The sequence below is a fragment of the Trichosurus vulpecula genome, chromosome 2 (genome assembly GCF_011100635.1).
Source record: "Trichosurus vulpecula isolate mTriVul1 chromosome 2, mTriVul1.pri, whole genome shotgun sequence".
Classification (NCBI taxonomy): Eukaryota; Metazoa; Chordata; class Mammalia; order Diprotodontia; family Phalangeridae; genus Trichosurus; species Trichosurus vulpecula.
In genome coordinates, this window is record NC_050574.1 from 48849997 (window position 1) to 48873766 (window position 23770).

Consider the following 23770-nt stretch of genomic DNA (forward strand, 5'->3'; position numbering starts at 1 on the left):
AAAGGAAACCAATTATACCAGAGTACAATTGTCAAAATATGAAAAAAAAAACCCCAAGTTCACAGAGCCTAGGGTAAGGACTCCTGACCTTGTCTAAGAGGGAGATAACTCCAGATAACCATCCTATACAATATGGCTTGGTTGATACCTACAATGCACAACATTATACCCATTGGAAAGGTGCCATGGGGAAGCTTCTGTGAGATCTGGGGTGGGGTGGGAAAGGAGGATTCAGATGAGGAGGCTTCAGAGATCCACGATGAAGTGTTCTGGGGGGACAATGGAGCCCGTGGCTTTGACTCTAGGGCTCAAGGCTATCCAAGATTGAGTCCTGAAAGGAACTTCTCCAGGGGAATGAGTATCAGGCTGACATCCAGCCAGAGACAGGGCCCATTTCCTTTCTTCCAACCTGTGTTTTTCTCTTCCTGCCCAAGGATAGTCTCATGCCTACTCACCCACTCTACTCCCCAGTCAGAAGCCTTGGAGGGAGACCCAAAGGGAGGAGGTCAAAGGTCTGGGTATGAGGGAGCCCACAGTGTCCTGGGGCTAGGGAATCTACATTCAGCTATCTGAGATAACTCCCTGATTGCTCAGGTCAGAGACAAGGCCAAGAAGAGGCTGGCAGCCCTTTGGGGCATGTAAAGGCAGAGTGCTGTCCAAGCCCCAGCTGCTTCTCCATCCAAACTGCTTTCTCATGGACTGTGGTCATCAGCCCCTCCCACCCCCATCTCCTCAGAGGGAAGGATTATCAGTGATTTGGGTTCAGAATGGCTCATTGTTGCATGCCCCACCCAGGAAGGAAGGAAGGAAGGGAGAAGGAAAGAGAGAAGGAAGGAAAGAAGGAAGGAAGAAAGAAAAAAGAAAGAAAAAGAGAGAAAGAGAGAAGGAAGGAAAGAAAGGAAGAAAGGAAGAAAGGAAGGAAGGAAGGAAGAAAGAAAGAAAGAGAAAGAAAAAGAAAAAGAGAGAGAAGGAAGGAAGGAAGAAAGAAAGAATGAAAGAAAGGAAGGAAGGAAGGAAGAAAAAGAAAGAAAGAAACAAGAAGATGAGAGATAAAGCTCAACTTTGGGCTTGAGGGAAATCAGACCTCAGGCTGGCTAATGTCCTAAGGAGGACAGACAACCACAGATCTAAGTTCAGATAAACTCCCCTTTCCCCTCCATGCACTCAATAACCAGGAAAATGTCCCAATTTCTTGTGTCCAGTGGAGGGGAGGGCGGAACAGGAGGGGTAATGAGCCTGAGAGAGCAGACTTAGGACAGCTGAGCTTTTCATGGTCTCAACTTTCCTGACTTCTAGCTCTCTGGTTGGCAAAGAGGGGAAGCAAATATCCCACAGCAGGCTGGATGGCTTCCTGCTGAAAATATTTGCAAAGTTTGAAAAAATACCAGAGTTGAGATCCAACTCCCTTCCTCCCCAGCCAGCCTCCTCTTTTCCATAGCCCTGATCCCCTCTCTTCACCAGCCCAGATCCTCTCTCCTCCCCAGCCCTGATCCCCTCTCCTCCCCTGCCCCATTCCCTCTCCTCCCCAGTCCCATCCCCTCTCCTCCCCAGCCCCATCCCCTCTCCTCCCCAGCCCCAATCCCCTCTCTTCGCCAGCCCAGACCCCCTGTCCTCCCCAGCCCCTATCCTCTCTCATCCCCAGCCCCGATCCCCTCTCCTCCCCAGCCCTGATCCCCTCTCCTCCCTAGCCCCCATTCTCTCTCATCCCCAGCCCCAATCCCCTCTCCTCCTCAGCTGTGATCCTCTCTCCTCCCCAGCCCCAATCTCCTCTCCTCCTCAGCTGTGATCCTCTCTCCTCCCCAGCCCCGGTCCCCTCTCCTCTCCAGCCCCAATCTCTGCAGAAATGGAAAGGGGGTATCAAGAACAAAGAGTCCCCAATTCCCTGAGAATTGGCCTGCAGTGGGGAAAGAAAGAATTTGGAGAGATTTCCGCTGAGGATGTGCTGCTAAATATTGAAAAGGGAAGGTAAACAGGGCGTGTGTTCACCTAGCAAGAACACACAGGATCTGGCCCCTTGTATTACTCTCATGCTCCCTCCCTCACTATTCAGGAACCCTCCTTAGGTAAGGAGCTGAGACTGGGACATAAGGGACTGAGGGGAAGCTCCAAGCCTTGGGACAGTGGGTGCCTCTTCCCACGTGGCCATTGTTCTCCAGGCACCCAACACTGCCCCCAAGGACTGAGATCTCAAAGTCCCTTGAGAACTTCCTCACTGTCCAGTGTGAGACAAGCCAGCCAGTGAACTGATGCCGGCCCTCTACCGTTTCCAGCTCAGCCTCCTATTACTACCAACATCTTTGTTGTTTTTGTTCAGTCATTTCAGTCACGTCTGACTCTTCATGGCCCCATTTGGGGTTTTCTTGGCAGAGATCCTGGAATGGTTTGCCATTTCCTTCACCAGCTCATTTGACATATGGGGAAACTGAGGCAAACAAGGTTAAGTGACTTGCCCAGGGTCACATACCAAGCAAGTGTCTGAGGCCAAGTTTGAACTCAGGAAGCTGAGTCTTCCTGATTCCAAGGCTGGCACTCTATCCACTGCACCACCTAGCTGCCCTCCCTACCTCACACATCTATGATCTCACTAAACTGGACAAATTCTCTGTCCCTATGGAACCTACAGCTCAGGACCTCATCTTTCTAATGTACTTATCATGCAATTTGTTGTTCAGTCGTGCCCAACTCTTCATGACCTCATGGTTTAATTATCACGTAATACCACTGTGCATTAATACTAAGAGGCATCTGGCTATCGATGGCCATCCTTGGAGTCAGGAAGAGCTGGGTTAAATCCTACTCTGACATACACTAGCTCTGTGACCCTGGGGTGGTTACCTCCACTTCTCAGGGTCCCAGCAACTCTCTAAAACTAGAAGGTGCAGAATGCATTGCGGTTGATATTCATCTTTGAAGGGAATTTCCATACAGGGAGCTGACCAGCTATGAAATCACCCGTAGAGTTCAGCCAGCGCCTGCCCCTCTTCCCTCAGAACTGTGCATTAGAGTTCTTTTTGTTGGTGTCTTACACCCCCTATTAGACTGTGAGCCCCATGAGAGCAGGGGCTGTCTTACTAAAAGGAAAGAAGCATTTATTAAGCACCTGCTATATGCCAGGCACTACAGGTATTTGATCCTCACAACAATTCTGAGAGTTAGGGGTCATTATTATCCCCTTCTTACAAATGAGAAAACTGGGGCAGATGGAGGCTAAGTGACTTGTCCAGGGTCATACAGCTAGTTAAGTGTCTGAGGCCAGATTTTAACTCAGGTCTTCCTGACTCTATCTTTGGACACTGTGAATGTAGGCATTTATTTGGCTTGACTTTCTCTATTTGTTACAGGGTGGGGGAAAGTCTGCATCTTCCATAGCACTAAGCACAAGGCTCTGTACGCAGTAAGCAATGAATGAATGAATGCATGGATGGATGGATGGATGGATGAACCAACAGGACATTGGGGTATAGTGACAGGATCTGAATCTGGAAGCAGATGGCCCAGGTTCAAATGCTGACTCTGCTCTTCGCCTTTGTGAGCTTAGACAAATCACTTTCTCTCTCTGGGTCTTGGTTTCCCCTTCTGTAAAACGAGAGGGTTGGGCCAAATGATTCTAAGGTGCTTTCCAGCTCTAACATCTTATGGTCCTAGAAATGAATGAATTAAATGGAGCCTTCAAGGCCCCCCCAAGGGAGGGTCTGGCCTTGAACAGCCTACAAGGGATGGATTCTCAATCCTTCCCCAGGAGGGTCGGTGATGGTCCCTCACCCACTTGGGCAAGACAGTGAGGTTTTAGCACATTGATAGAGATGGCACCCCTGGGCCAGGCTGGGGAGGAAAAGTAGGGCACAGCTGCACCTGGCCTTGCACCCTGGTTTTTCCAGTTTGTCAGATGCCCGCCCCCAAGGTGGCACCGCTGGGTGACTCAGGGGCAGACACCCTCTGGACTGATGCAAGGCTCAGGGACCCCTCCCATCCTGAGGCCACCTCCCAGCCCAGTGGGGGAGTTGTTGAGGTCACAGGGTCAAAGGTTAGAGTAGCAGTTCACCTCCCAATGCCCTCTTCCGAGGAAGCACTGGACCGTCAGATGGGGCTGTCCTTGCCATGCCAGGCCTGGCTCCTAGCCGAGGAAGAGGGACGCCAGGTACTGGACTTTGTCCTGCCTGTAGATGGGCAACAAGCTAGTGACCTTAGAGCCACTGACCTGACAAATAAGGGACAGGTGGATAAGTGGAGCTGCGCAATGCCAAAGAATCCTCCCTGCCTCTATTTTTCCCTGCTCTAGGCTTAACCTTCGAAGCTTCTCACTCCATTGGCATTTTGGGGGGAGTGTCCCCTGATAGGGGTTCCTACCATAGATCTGGAGTTTAAACTTGTGGCCCCCTGGCAGGAGGGCATGAGAAGAGCCTTGTCTACACACCCCAGGAATTCTCTGTCTCTGTGCATTCTTTGACCAACTAAGGGGAGATAAGGAGGCTGCCCTCTGCCTCCGCCTCCGCTTCCATTTTGCTTTCCCTGGCTGGTTTTATCTCCTGTTTGCTTTCTCTTTTCTCCTTCCTTCTGCTGGGCTCTGAGGACTCACTCATCTCTGGGTCATGAAGGGAGACGTGGGACAGGCACTGAAGCCCAGACAGGGCCACCAATGGCATGAGCTCCTCGACTGGCCTTGCAACCTGGCCAAATACCACAGTTATCCCCGTAATGGAGAAGCCCCAAGTCAGCACCCAGGAGGGATGGGGAGGGGCCCTGGGACTCCTCTTCAGCCAGGCCCTTATTAAGCTATGTGAAAGGCACCAGGAAAGATGATGGGGGGACAAATACTCCCCAAAGTTACTTCAAGGAACTTAAAATATCACAGAATAAGATTGCATATTTAGAGCTGGCAAGGATCAGGGTTGGGGGCTTGGGACCTTCCAGTGACCTTGAGAGAGTCTGATTATTTCTAGTAAAAAACTGACATCTCCCCCAGCCTTGGGAAAACAGCCACCAACTCCACCAAGTCAAGACAGAGCCTTTCCCACACAAGGCCATGAGCCTTGCTCTCATTTTGGGGGTAGATGGGAGGGGTGAAGTGACTTGCCCAGGGTCACACAGTTAGTAAATGTCTGAGGCTGGATTTGAACTCAGGTCCTCCTGACTCTATCCACTGGGCCACCTAGTTGCCCTCAGCTAAGAACTCGAGATGCTAAATTGGCTTGTTCAAAATCAAGAGTTCAAAAGTAGCTACACTGAGATTGGAACCCAAGTGCCCTGGCTCCCAGGGGCTATAAGATCTGGATATATCCTGACTATTAAATACACTTTCTGAGGTGGCTGTGGCAGGACTTCCTTAGGCCAAATCCCTTTACATTACTAGGGCTCTGGTCCTTCACTTGTGAAATGTGTTCTGAGGGCTCTGACATTCTCTGTTCTAAGGCCCCTCCCAGCTCTGACATTCTGTGTTCTAAGGCAGTTCTGACTTTCTCTGTTCTAAGGGTCCTTCCAGCTCTGATATTCTCTGTTCTAGGGGTCCTCCCAGCTCTGACATTCTGTGTTCTAAGGCAGTTCTGACTTTCTCTGTTCTAAGGGTCCTCCCAGCTTTGACATTCTCTGTTCTAAGGGTCCTCCCAGCTCTGACATTCTGTGTTCTAAGGCAGTTCTGACTTTCTCTGTTCTAAGGGTCCTCCCAGCTTTGACATTCTCTGTTCTAAGGGTCCTCCCAGCTCTGACATTCTGTGTTCTAAGGCAGTTCTGACTTTCTCTGTTCTAAGGGTCCTCCCAGCTTTGACATTCTCTGTTCTAAGGGTCCTCCCAGCTCTGACATTCTGTGTTCTAAGGCAGTTCTGACTTTCTATGTTCTAAGGGTCCTCCCAGTTCTGATATTCTATGTTCTAAGGTCCCTCCCAGCTCTGATATTGTCTGTTCTAAGGGCCCTCCCAGCTCTGACATTCTACATTCTAAGGGTCCTCCCAGCTTTGACATTCTCTGTTCTAAGGGTCCTCCCAGCTCTGACAGTCTATGACTGTAAAAACAAAAATATCTATTTCCCTGCCAAGGCTGGTAAAGACAGTCCTGGTTTAACTGAAATGTTCACTTGCATATCTTTCTAACCTAGATAAAAGGAGGGGCTCTAATGTCCCCCAAGGGGAGAGGCTAAGGTGGCCCTGTAACTCTGGGACCCTTGAGGAGCTTTTGAGAGCATCCCAGGTCCAAGCCCCAGCCCCCTTTCCCATTAGGCCTGAGTCTGGTCCAACAGCTGCCAGGCTCTGCCCTCTGAGGACAGTGCTGCCTGCCACCTGTTCACCTGGGCCAGCCTGCTCCCACCCCCCAGAATGGCGCCATCATGGCCCCCAGCCGGCCAAGCCGTGCTGATGCCAGCACAGGAAGCAGAGACAGACAGAGTAGCCCCCAAGGGAGAAATAAAGAAGCCAGGTAGAGTTTCTCCAGTATCTCCCTTCATTCCAGCTCCCCCATCCATCAAACAAAGCCATCGGATTGAAGACAGGGAGTGGGAGTGGTTGGGGGGGGGGGTAGGCTGTCATTCCTAACATAGCTGGGAGTTCTCCAGGGAAGCCTGCCTGCCCACTGCCCCCCAGAGCACCTGGGGAGGGGCACAGTGAGCGCTGAGCTCCCTGGCTACCCCTCCCCATTAACCGTTTCTTGACACCCCAGGTTTCTAAGAAATCCCAGGCAATCTTATTTTCAGAGTGTTCATCCCTAAGTACAGTGCGGATGGAGTGAGTGGATCAGACACCTGCTGTGCCAGTGAAATGCCTAAATGAGGTCAGGCTCCCCCTTTCCCTTCAGCTGAACCTAGGATTTAGAAGTGGAAAGGGCATTGGAGACCATCTGGTCGATCGAGTCACTTTATGAAGAAGGAATGAATAATACAATAACATGACAAAGGGGACGTGATTTGCCCAAGGATGCAGAGATGAGATCCAAGGCTCTCTCCACTATACCAGACAGCTCTTGGGTCTCAATCAATAGTGAGATCATAGATTTAGACAGGGAAGCAACCTTAGAGACTGCCTGGTCTAACCTCTCCCATTCCACAGATGAAGAAACTGAGGCCCCATTAGCCCAAGGCTTGGAAGTAAAGCACTTTCCTCACCTAAGCGAGGTCCCATAGTTGGGGAAGGGGCTGGGGTGGGGAGGGAGAGGCAAAGAGTGGAAGGGAATTGGCAGCAAAGTAGAAGTATAGCTGGACAGGAAAGGAAAGAGGGCTGGCTCCCATTCACAGCTTCCTCTGCTACTTCCTCAAGGAGGGAGGGAGTTTTCCCTGGCCTCAGCCAGCCAGTCCATCAGCTCAAAGCTCCCAGCCCCCTTCCCTCAGCCAGTCTTTTACCGCTCCCCCACTGGTCTCCCCCTTTCACCCATTCCTGGCTTTCCTGGACCTGCCCTCCACGGGCCAGTCACAGGAACCAGGGCCCTTCTGGAAAGGAGGAAGTTTCTGGGGGGAGACTTAGGGCAGTGGAAAGAACGCTGGGGTGGGAGCCAGGAAACACCTGGGGTCCAATCCTGGCTCTGCCCACTCATTACCTGTATGACCTCGAGCAAATCCCTTCCCCTGTGGCCCTTGGAATAAATGATCTCCAAGGCCACTTATTGTAAGAGGGGAGAAGAGCCCCAGACTAGGGCAGGAGGCAGGACCCAGCCCCAGAGGGCCCTCCAAGGCAAGTGCTGGGGTGCAATAGGCTGATTGGGAAAGTCAAAGTCCTTCCCAATTCCCTCCAGCCTCTTCCCACTCCGAGTACACACACACACACACACACACACACACACACACACACACGCTGAAAGCACAATCTCGACTTGGAAACCCTGCCAGCATCCTTGACCTTCTAGGGCCCTCTCTCCAGAGAGAGAGGAGGGGAGCCTTTCCAGTGTGAGCCTGTGACCCCCTACAGCCCTTCTGAGGACCCCAGAGCTTATCTCAAATGCCTGAATCACCAGCCTGTGGAAAGTTTTCACCCCCACCCCTCCCTCACATTCCTCTCCGAGGATGTCATGTGGGGAGCGGCCAGCTTGCCTGGCCCCACTCCCCACCACCCCCTTCCCTCCCTCCCATCCTGGGCAGCCATTGTCTCAGGCCAGAGGGTGTCCATGGGCTGGCCTCTGGGATAGGGGATTGTATGTGTGTGTGTGTGTGTGTGTGTTGGAGGGAGGAAGACACCCCACTCATATTGGACAGGCCAACTCCTAAAGAGGTGCCAGTCAACTAAGAGAAATGGGGAAGGGGGTCAGAGGAAGAGCTGAAGCAATGAAAAGGGCTGGGGTCAGAGATCACAAAGTGTTAGAGCTGGGAGGGCTCTTAGGACACAGAACGTCAGAGCTGGGAAGGAGCTTAGAATACAGAATGTCAGAATTGGTGAGGGACCCTAAATCACAAAACATTGGAACTTGGAATATTAAAACAGGGAGAAACCTCTAGAGATCACATTTTCATAGACTTTAGAAGTGGTAGGGCCTTGAGGCAGTTAGGTGGCTCAATACACAGAATGCTGGGCCTGGAGTCAGGACAGATCTGAGTTCAAATGTGGCCTCAGACACTTACTAGCTGTGTGACCCTGGACAAGTCACTTAACCTCTGTTTCCCTTAATCCACTGGTGAAAGAAATAGCAAACCACTCCAGTGTCTTTGCCAAGAAAACCCCCAGGACAGCATTGGCATGCTATGGATCACAAAAAGTCAGACATGACTGAACAAACAGCAAAGCTTTTGGGCTCCTCCAATCCCTTTGTTTTACCAGCGAGGAAAGAGAGACCCTTGGATATGCCTGCGGTCACATAACTAGCACTCATTAAATGTTCACCATTTGCCAAGTAAGGAGGATGTGGGGAGTGCTGAGGGTGCTACCAGCCTATCCCTGGCTGCTCTGACTCACTTCTCTTCTGTTTTGCCTAGAGAGACCCAGGAGAGTGATGGCAAACACCCTGAACCAGGGAGTCAGGAGGACCTTTGGTCTTGGCTCCGTTACTTACTTCCCTGGGTAGGCCTCAGTTTTCTTATCTGTAAAGTGGGAAGAAAAATCCCACTTTCATGACAGGTATGGAGCCCCAGTGACATAAGGCAATAGTGAAGGATTGCCAATACTGAGGGAAAATCATTATCCAGAGAATCTGCGAAGGGGCAGGGATAGGGGTTGGCACTTACCCTGGCAGGATTCTTCCACCTTCTCATAGCCCGCCTCGCACATGCACTGCCCAATGGGCACCAGCCACTCCCCATCGACGTTGCAGTGCATTGTGGGCTCCTCGCCACCCGGAGTGACAGACGCGTGCTCCACACAGGTACCAGCCACCTTGGCAAGGTTGGCCGAATCGGACCCGGCGATGGTCTCCGGGAATCGGGCCAGGCTCTGCAGCATCTCAGGGCATTTCTTATAGTAGATGCGCACGGAGAGGAGGGCCACGCAAGCCCCGATGTCCTGGAAGGCCAGATAGAAGCCCTTCTGCGTCAGCGGCCCCACCGAGCGCTCCTCCACGTTGAGCTTCACGTTGCGGGTCTCAAAGTCGCTGCTGACCGTGATCTCGTCGGGGGCGATGGTGTCAATCTTCTTGAACTGGCGTTTCTGGAAGTTGGTGCCGTAATCCACATCGGACTCAGCGTAGTACAGGTTGAAGGTCTCCTTGCAGGAGCTGGCCCCGCCAGGGAAGCTGTTACAGTCTCGAACAGTGAACTTGAGCTCAATGAAGACCTTTTCTGCTTCACTGCGGTATATCCAGTTGGTGCGAAGCCAGTTGTCCTGGTCACCCGACACCACATTGCACACAGAATACATGTAGATGGGCTGGTCATCCATAATATTCTGCATCAGGTCCCACTGTAAGCCAGTCCGAAAAGAGAGGATGTCAGAGCTGGGAGGAGCCTTGGAACATGGAATGATAGAGCTGAGAAGTCCCTTAGAACACAGAATGTCAGAGCTGAGAGGGCCTTAGAACACAGAATGTCAGAGCTGAGAGGGCCTTAGAACACAGAACGTCAGAGCTGAGAGGGCTCTTAGAACACAGAATGTCAAGGCTGGGAGGCCCCTTAGAACACAAAATGTCAGAGCTGGGAGGGTTGTTATAACACAGAATGTCAAGGCTGGGAGGCCCCTTAGAACACAAAATGTCAGAGCCGGGAGGGTTGTTATAACACAGAATGTCACACCTGAGAGGGACCTTAGAACACAGGATGTAAAGGGGCCTTAGAACATAGAATGTCAGAGATGGCAGGGGCCTAAGAATATAGAATGTCAGAGCTGGGAGGCCCTTAGAACAGAGAATGTCAGAGCTGGGAGACCCTTAAAACACAGAATGTCAGAGCTGGAAGGGCCCTTAGAACACAGGATGTCAGAGCTGGGAGGGCCCTTAGAACACAGGATGTCAGACCTACATTGTTACCCCCATTTTACAGCTAAGAAACTGAGGGTAAGCACCTTGCCCATGGCCACGTAGCTAATAAGTAGCAGAAGCTCGACCTTCACCTAGGTCTTCCAGACTCCAGGGCCAGCACATTAGATCACACTATCTCTTAAAGCAAAAAAGCTGCATGGACAGTGGAAAGAGCCCCAGCCTGGGATTCTCCACCTGGCTCTGCTCCTAAGTGGCTGTGTGGCCATGGGGCTTTTGCCTATCATCTCTGTGCCTGTTTCCTCTTCTATGCAGTGAGGGTTTAGATGGTATGGCTTCTATGGAGACTCCCAGCTCGGATCCTGTGATCCTCCAAGCCCAGATGCCCGTGTGCCCATGACGGATCAGTGTCTGGGGGAGAAGGTGGTAAGGCTGATGGGGGAGGATCCCATGGGGATACAGAATGAATGATATGCAAATGAAGAACAGAGTAACCGGAAAAGAAGTGACTGTCAGGCTGGAGACCCAGGTAGCTCTGCCCTTTTACTCCCAAGACTGCTCCAGCCCCACCCTCCCCCAGGCTGGGCAACCTGGATGTTCTACAGAGTACCATGAGAGATTTCCATTACAATGCCAGCTCTGACAGCGACCTTAGTGGCTTGCAGGCAGTCCTATGGCTAACCTCTTCTGAGACCGTTTCCCCATCTGTAAAATTAGATGAGCTCAGAAACCCTTTCTAGCTTGATCATTAACATCATAACAGGAAGGGATCACAAGCCTTGGAATTTGGAATTCCTCTGGGAGATGCTTTAGTCCAACCTCAGTGTTTTACAAGTGAAGGAACTACAGACCAGAAAAAACAAGGGACTTGGCCCCTCTAACTCACCCATACAGTGAATTAATGATCAACATGAGACTAGAATCCAGGTATCCTGACTGCAGCCAGGGCTGAATGAACAGATTTAAGGGGTGAAGGGGAAAAATGGATAGGGATAAGTCTTTACACAGCACATAAGCACTTTACAAATATTATCAAATTATCTCAGTTAATCTTCACAACAACCTTGGGAGGAAGATAGTGCTATTATCCCCATTTTGCAGTAGAGGAAACTGAGGTAGAAAGAGGTTAATGTGACTTGCCCAGGACCACATTGCTAGCAAGTGTCTGAGGCTGCCTTTGAACTCAGATCTTCCCAGCTCCAGACCCAGAGCTCCAGCTACTTTATCACCTTTAGAGTCAGAAGGGGCATCCAGTCCAGCCTGGAGGAGGTGGGAGTGGGTGGGGGGCCCAGGTCAAGGAATCAGCAATGATCTGAAGAGATGGTCAACCAACCCAAGCCTTCTGGTGCCCGGAGGGACAGGGGAAGCAACATGGAAATGAGGGACAAAGATAGAGAAGGGGCGCCAAGCAGAAGGAACTAGGCTTCCCTCTGCCCAACACACATGACTGCCCTGAGGAGGGATCAGAGAGATTAGGGATGCTGGGGTACAACTGCCTCACTTGCTGAGAGCCCTTTGGCTGACGGGAAAATCTTGTCTTCCAAGAGGCTGGTGGGAGGAGGATCAAAATCAAGCACCAGGCTTCGGCTTTTCATGAAGATAGCTCCACCTCCGAAGATGGCCCCGGAAAAAATCACTGATTTAGAGCTAGGAGAGACTTTAGAGGCCATCTAATCCAACAATCTTCATCTTCTATACAGGGAAACTGAGGCCCAGAGATGGGAAATGACTAGCTCAAGGTCACACAGGTTAAAAGTGACAGAGTTAAGATTTAAAACCAGCTCCTTTGACTTCAAATCCAGAGCTCTTACCACTACACCCAGCTCTGAGATGTCTTTCCTTTTCATGCACTAGGCCTAAGGGTCTCACCCAATCCTCACCCCTTGACCCCCACCCTCCCTTCCCTTCCAGGCCTGGAAACTTACACCTTTGTTGTAGGGGTGCGTCAGCCAACCTAATTCTCCTTTAGCAGCAGCAAAATCCAATAGTACCACTGAAAGAGAGGGCAGAGAAGAAGCAGAGTGAGCTCTGAGGACCCCCACCGAGCCCAACCCCTCACCACCCGCCACCCTTCCCTGCCCCCACCCATCCCATAGGTTGTGCCTATGGGATTCCCAGCACCAGCCTTTGGATCTAGCAATTTCATCAACATCCCTGGAAGGGTCTCCCATCACAAATGGGTCCTAAGACCATCGATGTAGAGCTCAGAGGGGCATAAGAGCTCACTCACCTAGAGGACTTTTATTGTATCATGGATCTCTTTGGTAGTGTGGACAACTTTTCAAATGCATAAAATAAAATACCCGGGATTACAAAAGAAACCAGTAAAAATGAAATAAAGATGTAGTATTTTTTTCCCATCCAAGTTCACCAAACCTCAGCAATCTATCCACCAACCTCAGGTTAAGCACTCCTGATCTAGAGAAACCGAGGGAGCTTGGATCATAGATTCTGAGCCTGAATGGGACTTGAGAGGCTGTCTAGAACAACCCTCTCACTTTCCAGATGAAGAAACTGAGGCCAAGAGAGCTCAAGTGCTTAGCCCAAGGTCACACAGTCAATTACCTTTAGAGTCAAGTTTCAAACCCAGGTTCTTTTGATCTGCAATTTAGTACTCTTCCCCCTTCCCCACAGGATTGGGATGTGGGTGGGGAAGAAGGGGGTAGGGTAGGAGTAGAGCTTCCTCGAAAAGGAAGGAGACTGGGCTTTGGGACCATAAAGCCCTCCCCTTCCCCCAGCAGCCCTGGGTTTCTAAGCCAACCTGAAGTCAAATCCAGGCCCAGCAGGAGAGCCGCAGCTGGATGGAGTGGGGGGGGGGGTGGGGGGGATGGGCATGTTAAGTGATACCACAGACCTCCCCAGCAGGAGTCCCCAAACTGGGCCCCTCAACCTAGTCACAAACACACATGGACATCCCGGGTTTATATCCAGTTGTCCAAGGCACCCACCTGAAGCATTAAACACCCCAGCCCTCAACACCCGCACACACCCAGGGACAGGGACATGTTCTCCCAGTTTGGAATACATGTGTGTGCCGTCAACCCCATGAGCACACGAACCCTAGGGGTGGGGGCAGACAGCCTGGGGCACCCAGGAGCAGAGAGCTCTTAACAGGTGGGAACAATTCCAAGACTAGGAGGGCTGTGGCTGGGGGTGGGGTACAAGAAGGAGAGAGTCTTAGAAACTGATCCTCTCACCACAGAGAAACCACAAAGCCCACAGAGCAGGAGAGATCAAGCCAAAAGCACGGATGCTCCCCCTCCCCAGTTACTTCCACCCTACAAGAGACACAACCCCCATCCCCCAAACAGACCCAGCTGGCTGGGGCCCCTTCACCAATGCTGGGCAGGCAGAGCAGCCTGTGCCAGGTCAGGGTGAAGGCTTTAAACAGCCCCCTCCCCAACTCCTGCTGCCCCCTCCAATTTGTGCTGACCCTTGTGACTGGAAGGGACCAGGACTCAGAGGGCGGAGAGGGAGGTATGTTCCTTGTAACGACACTCCTCTGCTCACAGATCTTCAAGCCCCTTTACAATCCATCACCAAGCCCCCTTCCAGCTTTATCTCCTATCTTTCCCTTTCAATCACTTTAGACTCAAGAGAATTGGGCTTCTCACCTTGTCCCCTCCACAAAACCCCCTGCATCTCCCTGCCTCAATTTCTCTGCCAGCTCTGTGCCTCACACTTATCACCTGTTGAATTCCCCAAGAATTCCTGAAAGCTTGATCCAAAGCCTGCCACCTCCTCCGGGTGGCAGGTCTCCTGAGCCTTGGTTGGCAAGGCCCTTCCTCTAAAGAAGTCACCTAGCTCACTCAGTGTTTCTTCCCTCTCCAATCTGATCTATCCATCTACTGAGCCGTATGCACCACGCAGAGCAAGACCAAGAGACCTCATCTCATTTAAACTTGATTTTTTTCCTCTAGTGGATAGAGTGCTGGGCCCAAAGTCAGGAAGACCTGAGTTCAAATCCAGCTGCAGACACCAGCTGTGTGACCCTGGGCAAGTCACATAACCTCTGTTTGCCATAGTCACCTAGAGAAGGAAAGGGCAAACCCTTCCAGGATCTTTGCCAAGAAAACCCCATGGATAGTATTGGTGTGATATAGTTCATGGGGTCGTCAAGATTCAGATACAAATAACATGTTTTTTCCCAGAGAGGCAGCCAGCCCAGGTGTAGAGGAAAAAAGAGCTCTAAATCAGGGAAGTCTGGGTCTTAGGCTCACCTAAGGTACCTATGGGCTGTGGAACCCGGAGCAAATCCCTTTGCTTCTCACTGCCTCGGGCAACTCTGTAAAACTATCAGAGACAGAGAAGATACAGGTTTGTAAGAGGGAGAGAGGGAGGAAGGAAGAAAGGAAGGAAGGAAGGAGGGAGGGAGGAAAGGAGGGGAGGAAGGAAGGAAGTCAACAAGTCAGGCACTGTGCTAAGAGAAGGAAGCTTACCAGAGGAAAGAAGGGAGGAAGGGAGGAAAAGAGGGAGTAAGGACTCTTACTATGTGCAAGTCAGCAGTAAAGGCAATTCTTCCACTGAGAATTCCTAATACTAATAAAATAACAAGTGCATCTTTTAAATCTTCTCCCAAAGCCGAAACCAGTACTAGGAAAGTATGTTGTGTACACAGTAGGTGTTTAATGCATTTTTATTGAATAGAATTAGACTAAATTATCTTTGGGTGACCCAGGCTGCCCTGGGAAGTGACTAAGCCCTGGGGCTATGATGATACAAAGTTGGGTGGGGGCAGGGGTGGGGTGGGGGGAAGGACTGGAGGAAGGGAGAGTCTAAAGGCTATGACTGGGGGGTTGGGGAAAAAGAGAGGTTAGGCTCTGCTCCGGAAGGAAGCAACAGCCAAGAGGGGGGCAGTGGCCTCAAGGGTCATCTTGGAGGCCTAGGACTAGCCAAGCCTGACCATCTCTCCCCATCCTGCCCCAGAGCTCTTCTGGCTCTCTGCCCAACCAAGATGCCACACCCACACTCCCAGTACCCAGTTCACCCCAGCCCCCACCACACACACATACCTATTACCCAGCAAAGCCCCAAGAAATTACAGCCCCAGGGGCCCCATCAGATGACAAGGAGTTTGGGTGGGAGGGATGGGGGAGCAGGGAAGGGGAGGAGGTGATTACCATCCCCAAAGGAAGCAAAGCTTTGGGATTAAATGGGGAGGTTTCGAGAGAGGCCCTGAAAACGTCCAAGTTGGCCCCATACAGTTAAGCCAGGGGAGGGCCACGATCAAGGATTTCCCTCTAGGCTTAGGGAGCAGAGAAGGTCCAGGTGCAGAGGGGGTAGGGCCCTCCCAACCCTTAGGCCCTGGGGGCCCAGAATGGGAAATGAAAATCACTGTAACAGACACTGAGAGCAGTTTACAAAGTGTTCTCCAGACCTTATCTCATTTAATCCTCAACATCCCCAAGAGATTCAGGTGGTATTAATCCCCCTGTTTTACAGATGAAGAAACAAAGGCAGAGAGAGATAGGGTCTAGAATTGGGAAGGAGCTCAGAAAGCATATAAACCAGTTCCTTCATTTTAAAGATGAGGGAAATGAGGCATAACTGACCAAGGTCACCCGGCTAGTAAGTAGGGGACAGGATTTGGAGCCAAAAGCTGTGATTCCAAAAGCCTGAGTTCTGGCCATCACCGACCAAGGCACTTAGCCCTCCCAGTGGGGCAAGCGGGAGAGTGGAAGCAAGAGCCAATCAATGGGCATTTAATAATAACTAACATTTACATCTCCCGCTAGGGTTTGAGAAGCATTTTACCTCTGTCATCTCATTGGAGCCTCAAAATCCTCAGGAGTGGGTACTATTTTTACAGGTAAGAAAACTGAGGCTGGGTCACAGCACTACAAAGCATCCAATGTAGGATTTGAACTCAGGTCTTCCTAGCTGCAGGTCCAGGGTGCTGTCTACTGAGCCACCCAGCATCCCCCATGACACACAATCGTGGTCCAAAGAAAAGGTGAGAAGGGTCTCATGGATCAACTCTGTTATTCGGAACTAGCCATGGGAGCAGTTCGAGTCTCTCGATGTCTGTCACTTTCCTCTTGAGGGCTATCTCAAGGTTCCTTACAGCTCTAAATCCTATGATTTTATCATCTCCACTGGGGTAGGGATGAAACCCTCTCCTGCCCTGGTCATCAGAATCCTGATGAGGGGAAGGAGCAAGGTGGGGAACACCGGGGGGCAGGGACAGTATCCTGGCTCTTCTTGGCACATTGGCCAGCCAGAGGAAGGATGCAGGTTGCTTAGATCTGAAAGAGGAAATCCGACGTGGCTCAGGCCCCAGGTCAGAGGCTGCAATGTCCGGCCTGCCAGCAGAGGGAGAGAGATAGGGGAGCTGGGGAAGTGTATGGGGGAGGGAGGGCCCGACCTGGGAGAATGGTGAGCGGATTTGTTCTGACATGCTCAGGCCTGGAAAATCACAGACCACCGCCCCCCCCCCCCCCCGCTTGGAAAAAGAATGTTCTGGTCCAAGAGGAAGGAATTCAGCATTTCTACCCCCCTCCCCTAGAGAGATGAGATCGGAAAAATAAGGGATCTCCCCCTACAACCCCCCCACCCCCATCTTCTGGCTGGAAGTTAGGAGTGGAATGGTGTTTCCAATCCCTCCTCGTCCCATGGAGTGGGGAGGGGAAGAGAGTTTAAAAGCTGGTAAGTGTTGCCAGGGACCCAGGGGACAAAGTTAATGACTTGGTGTAGGGGAAAGAACACTGGCTTTAGAAGTCAGGTTCAGATTTCTCATCCTGCTGTTTGCTACATGTATGACCTTGGCCACATCATTTCTCTGGACCTGTTCTCTCCATTGCAAAACAGAGGTGGGGAACCTCTGGCTGGATAACTTCTAAGGTCCTTCCCAAATCTCATAAGTTTGAGGAAGGTGGAGCAAAGTTCTGGGGTTAATGGCTTCCCCTCAAAGCGAACCTTCCAATGGTCCAGCCTCTAGAAACAGTTTCTCTCCTGAGTAACACAGGCCCCATCAAGGCCAGATGCCAGAGTTCTCAGGGCCCCAATTTAAATGGTTATCTCCTCAAACAACCTGGGGGGGGGGCACTTCCGTTTGCTGGAAATTCCCTGGAACTTGGAAAAGCCTTCAAAGTCCCGCCTCAGCCTATCCCTCCCCAGAACTTAGAGGCAGGCTTGGTGACCTGTTTTTCACAGGCTCATCCCTAGCTATGCCTGTTCCAATGAAAGGGGTTCCTTTGAGTGAGGACTCCCAGGAACTGGTCTCACAAATAGAAGGATCATCAATATAGACCTGGAACCTTCCAGGCTGTTCCTTCTTGTTTCACAGAGGAAGAAAAAGAGCTTGGATTTGGACCCAGGTCCTCTCAGGGCTTTCTCTTTCTTTTAAAAACACTGCTTTACTGATGACCTTTCCTTTTATCCCATGCTTTTGGAATGTTGATGAAATAAAAATGATGAAGTCTAGTCTATTCTAGCTCTGCCACATGCTTTCTCTGTGACGTTCCTCTCTCTTGGTCTCAGTTTCCCCCTCTGTAAAAATGGGTCACCTCTCTCTGAGATCTCCTTCTAATTGTCACACTCTACTGTAAGGAGACTGGAATACCAGAGAGAAGATGGGAGAGAGATAACCTAGCAATCACCAAGCGGTCATTAATCAGTTACTGTGCACCAAGCAGTTTGATAACATAAACCAAAGAAAGGGAAACCAGGATGTCAGGCTGTGGTTTTAGCGGCATTCACATCGGGGGAGGGGGAGCCCTTAGAGGAAGAGAGTGGGTACTGGAATTTGGAAACCTACATCTGCAGGTGGTCAGAAGGTGCAGAAGACTGTACCCAAAGGGGCTCTCCAGGCAAAAACTAAACAATAACTCAGAACCCCTCCCTGTCCCCAGCCTAGCATTGTGTGAATGCTAACCAGCTTTGGAATACTGAAGGCTTAGATGAGAAGAAGCCCATTCCCACCCCTGCCCACTCTCTCACTCCCCCAGCCTATCCCTGAAAGACTGAAATCTGGAGAGTGGTTGAGTTCAGCCCTGAGATTGAGGGGAGCCCCTGTTGAATCATCAGTGCATCTGTCCCAGCCCCCCACCAAGTTGGGTCAGCAGGAAAGGGGGGGGAGGCCAAGGAGATTTTCCAGCTGTCTTTCCTCTCCAACCACAGACTATGGGGAAGGGCATACTTGAATCAACTTAGTCACAGGGAGGGGAAGCATGGGGGGGAGTGCAGTCTGAGTGGCTCATCCTCCGTTCACCCACTTCTGGGGAGGCCCCCAATTCATTCACACATACCCTCTTCTAAAGAATTCCTTGGTCCAAGGAATTCCAGGGATAGGAGAAGGGATATCACCCCATAAGGCCAATGTTTCCTCACCACTTCTAGAACTGCTTCCCTTCTGGGAGAGCTTTTCTTCCCAACTGGGGACTTTAAAACCTCAGCCCCACTAATGAGGAGGATGGAAATCAGTCAACCACTCAACAAACATTTATTAAGCACTTGCTCTATTTGAGGCACAGGCTAGCCTGGATGGAAGTGAAAGCAGAAGGGAGACGGGGCTCTCCTCTGTCACCTTCGTCACCTTCAGTGGAGCTGTGAGCCCCATTTTCTCAGCCCTGAGACAAGCTACTTTGCTACTTATCTATTTTTCCCTATCGCTTAGCGCAGTACCCAACACATAATAAGCACTTAATAAATGCTTATTGACTGATTCTCTAGAACCCCTACCCTTCTCCTCCCTTCTCCCTCATTCAGTTACCAGAAAAAAAAATCCTCTGAACCTCTCAATCATTCACTGCCGGTGGAAACGGAGCCAGAGTGGGAAGGGGTGTAGCCCCAGTTCGGGGGGTAGGAGAAATGGGGGAGAAAACCACTCTGAATTTGACCTGGAGGGACAGGTCCCTATCTTAGTCCCAGGGAGAGATCCTGTGGGACTGCCCTCCAGGGAGCAAACCATTTGTCTCCCAGCTCAAGCAACCTCACTATGGAGATATTTGGACCCTCATTAAAAGCTGTGTTAAATGTGGTTTTGAGGTGCTTTTCTCTCCTGTGAGTTAAAGAGTACTTGCATCTTCTCCATTTTACAGATGAGGAAGGTAAGGCTCAGAACTGCTAAGCATATGTCCCGGGTCAGGTAACTAGTATGAAGGAGCAGAGACAGCTCAGAAATCTAAAGGACAAGTGGGCTCCCGGATTCCTTCTCTCTCTCCCTTCAGCCCCAGCCGTTCCAAATGGATCTGTGGGAAAGCTGACGGGTAGGGGTAGAGACTGAATCCCCATCCCCATGTGTCCAGGGCTCCCCCCTAAAGGCGTGCTAGGCACACCACCGTGCGGGGAGACCGCACCCCCACCGACTGCATTTCAGCGTTCTGAGTCACCTCCTTTCACAGAACCTGAGGCACAGAGACTTCCTGTCCGGCCTCTCACTTCCACACCCCACCTTCAAAAGTTCCAAGGTGATGTGGGTCCTGCAGTTTGTTGGGGCGGGGGTGGGGGGAGTGTGGGAGGAAGAGGGCATCTTGCAGACATAGGAATTGGGAATAAAGTATGGGGAGGAGGGCAGAACCCCGGGAAATGTAGCTCTCCTACAGCAAGCGCTCGGTGGCTGTCAAACACCCCCTCTCCCTCACCCCCCAAAAGGAAAGACCACCCCCGAAAATAATGCTACACGTCCCCTAAAATGAGAAGGGCCGGTTTAGTGTACAGTGAGAAAATGACCAGACTGTCTCCTCACCCGCATCTCCAAATGATCCCCAAACCCGCCCGTAAGGATAGCTACTCCCCTGCCTCAGTATCCCTGGCTCAGGCTGTGTCCCGGGGCTGCTCGGCATCACAACCTCGTGGCCTCCAGTCCGGCGGCCGCCTCGCCCTCTCCCCCTTCCCGTCGCCTGCCCCCATCTCACCGCACCTCACCCCACCCTACCCCGCCTCCGAGCCCGGAGCATATGCGCCCCCACCCTGGGACCAAGGCATCCGGGGCGGGGGGGGGGGGGGGGGGGCTTCCCTCGAGCTGGTCCCAGTTCAGCCCCCGCCCTCCTTCCAAAGACCGGGGCCGGAGACCCGCCGGCGCCAGGTCAATATTCCAACTGGTAGCGACTGGGGCAGGTCGGGGTCCCTCTCGGGGACTGGCGCCCCAGGGACTGCCCCTACTCTCCGCCGCCCCAAGCCCGTCTGCCCAACTGCCCGCCTGCCCACCGCCGGCCGGCTCACCTTCTTTGCCCTGCGCGGCAGCCAGCGCGTAGCCCAGGAAGAGGGAGAGAACAACCAGGGGCGCCCGGGGTCCCCGCAGCTCCATGGCTCGTAGCCTCGTCGTCCCGCAAACTGGGGTTGTCTTCAGCCTTACCCGGCTCCTGCCCCTGCTTCGGACCGATCGCTGCCCTCCCCTTCCCGGTCCCGGTCCCGGCCCCGGCCCCGGCCCCGGCTCCCGGCTCCCGTTCGGGCTGCTGCCACCTCCGACTACTCCCTCCTGCCCACGAGTCCTTAATGGAAGTTTGGTGAGAACTGGGCTCCTGTTCATTCATGCCTCGCGCTGATGTCACCAAAGCCACTCCCTCAGGAATGTCTTTAAAGGGGCAGGACTGCGGGGAGGGCGGGGGGAAGGGGAAGCGGGGCCCGGGGGAGGGGGAGAGAACCCAAGGCCAGCCAGAGACAAGGGGAAGCCCCGAGAGTTCCTGGATGGGGGCATCCTCAGTCGGGCGCCGGTTCAGCCTAGCCTGGGTCTCAGGAAACTTGCCCGACCCACCTTCCCCGGGACGTAGGATTTTAAATTGGGGCAGGGGTTTGGGGCCTTTTGGTGTAGTCTCCTACTTCCAGATTCACTTCAGAGCCCACCTTCTGCAGGACGCCTTTGCCGGTTTCCCCACCCATCCCCGGACCCTCTACTCCTTTCCTCTGAGTTCACAGATCTTCCCTCGATCCTGAGTGGATCTTCTATGTACATTGCTATCTGCTCCGTTAGACTGTGAGCCCCTGTTTATGCCCGTTTTTGTTTCCCCCAGAGCTTAGCACTGAGCCTAGCAAATAGTTAGCGCTTAATAAATGCTTGTTAACTTGACTTGAACTTTGGCCTCTCACGGGATAATAGCTTTGCGGCCGGAAGTGACTTTAGCGATCATAGTCCAACTCCCTCATTTTGCAGATGGGGAAAATGAAGCCCAGAGAGGTTAATTGATTTGTCAAAGGTCACACAGGTAGCAAGGAGCATTTGGGAAGCAGGACACCACTCCGCGGGAAGTTGGTGCTTGGTCAGTGAGTGGAAGGACTCCTCGATTCAGCAGTGGCTCTGCCGCTAACTGGTCAAGTCACCTGTCAAGTCAACATCCCCTATGCAGACCTCAGTTCCCCCTTGCATATAGTGTGTGTACCCCGCCTCCCATAAACCCTATTGCTCTTCCAGCTCTAGGATACACCCCCCTCAGTTTTCTTATCTGTAAAAGAAAGAGTTACACTCCTCTTCTGGTCCGATTCCATCTCTAAATCTTATGTTCTAATATTTGCAATTTTGAGTTCATAGAATTAAAGGCTTCCCAATTGTCCAAGTCTCTCAACCTCTAATGACTCAATTAAATAGTCTGCTAAGATTTGCAGAGTTCTTTTCTCTCAATAACACTGGGAGGTGCAAGTATCATTTCTCCCAATTTTGCACTGAAGCTCAAAGCTTAGGCAACCTGCTCACAATAGCATTGCCTACATTAGAACCTAGATCTCATGACCCTAGGTGTCAAAATCGGTGAAGCACTGTTCCTGGAGTCAGGAAGACCTGAGTTCAAATCCAACCTCAGACACTTATTAGCTAGGTCAGGGCTGTCCAACCTTAGGTTTTTATTGAAACATTAGACAATATATTTTGATTTGCTGTCTGAGTGAGAGCTCCGTGGTAGCTCGGCTTAGTTTACTAAAGAATTTATGTAAATTTCTATGCTTGTAGGCAGGAGCATGCAGGCCACATTTTGGACAGCCCTGAGCTAGGTTACCCTGAGCAAGTCACTTAATCCTGTTTGCCTCAGTTTCCTCATCTGTAAAATGAGCTGGAGAAGGATCATCATCAAGTCCCATGGATTTAATTATCATCTCCATGCTGATAATTCTCAAATCTATTTATCTAGGAGAAGGAAATGGCAAACCACTCCAGTATCTTTGTCAAGAAAACCCCAAGCAGGGTCATGAAGCGTCAGACCCAATTGTAACGACTAAACACAAAACAAAAACTCCGGACTCTAAGTCCAGTAGTCTAAGTGCTACATGATGCTGCCTTTAGCAGTCTGTTTTCTAAGGACTACTCTTACATTCTATGTTCTAAGCATCTTTCCAACTCATAAAGTCATAGGCTCAGAGATCTAGACTTGGAAAATACCTCTGAGAAAACTGAGGCCCAGGGAAGTTCATTGGCTTAACCAAACTCTGATCTAAGACGTTCCCAAGCCCAAATCCTATGATCTATGAGTTGGTTCCACAAAAAGTGGGAGGCTTCCCCTTTCTCTTGCCCTTCCTCTCCCCCAGCTGGCCCCTCTGAGTGGCCTCTCCCCAAAGGTGTATCAGACATGATCTCATCCCCCTTCCCAACTGAACCTGCTGGTGTTAAGGGAGAAAAAGCTGGAACTGTCCTTTCACCCACTTCTCTCTCCCTCCTGGCCACCCAAGAGTCCTCTTGCCCAATTCCCATTTGGCCTCAGCCAGGAATTCTCAGCCAACAACAGCTTTCATCGACCCTCAGCCTCACAAGGCCGTTTCCTCTCCCCAGGGGCCAAAGGGGCCTGGTCTAAAGGCAGAGCTGGGCAGTGCTGGCCTTAACTACTTAAAAGGGAGGGTGTGTGGAAGAGGTGGGAGGGTATTGAAGGTGATATGGTAGACTTTGCCCCCTTTGGGCTTTCTTTCAGCCTCAGTTTCTCCATCTGGAAATTGGATGGAGAGGTTTCCCCTAGAGGTGGGAGGTGAGTTAATGAGCATTGTGTAGGCAGTGGGATTAAAGCTTTTGCTCAAGATAATTGGAAGGGATCCTGGGTTCCCGTGTTAGCCTTCTGGGTGTGTGGGAGTTGGACAGAATGGGGAGCAAGGATGGGCTTGTGGGTAGAGGGGGGGATGGGGAAGGAAGAGAGAATTGCATTAGTGAGTGTATATAGGATCACAGGATTTAAAGCTATAGAGGACTAACAGTATCATGCAGCCCAGCTCCCTTATTTTTCAGAAGCAGAAAATGAGGTACCGAGAGAGAAAATGATAGAAGAGCAGGAATTAAAACTCAGGTCTTTTGACTACAAAACAAGTGTTGTTGGGGTTTTTTCCCCATATAAGGCCTTGTGTGCTGTCCATGGTGTGGGAGGATTCTGTATACATTATATGTTACATGGAAGCCTCTGAATGAATGTGAGGCTCTGTGGGCATTCAGTGTAGGTTTTGTGGAGGAATCTGAGCAAGTTTATAGGGTTCTGTGTGTGAGAGAGTGATTTCTCATGAGTGTGGAAATGTGTTGGTGTGGGTGAAAGAACTGAGTTCTCTGTGGATTCTGCAT

At 51.4% G+C, this 23770-nt stretch overlaps 1 protein-coding gene across 1 annotated transcript in view; it reads right to left on the reverse strand.

Moving 5' to 3' along the window:
- EPHA2 (EPH receptor A2) overlaps window positions 1-20634 on the reverse strand; it is a 41830-nt gene extending 21196 nt beyond the window's left edge. The window contains exons 1-3 of the mRNA XM_036744881.1: window positions 20473-20634; window positions 12237-12304; window positions 9131-9800 (exon numbers count right to left, since the gene is read on the reverse strand). Of these exons, the coding sequence (XP_036600776.1) occupies window positions 9131-9800; window positions 12237-12304; window positions 20473-20557 (823 nt within the window). The 5' untranslated portion in view covers window positions 20558-20634. The remainder of the gene's footprint in view (window positions 1-9130; window positions 9801-12236; window positions 12305-20472) is intronic.
- Between the last annotated feature and the right edge of the window lie 3136 nt (window positions 20635-23770).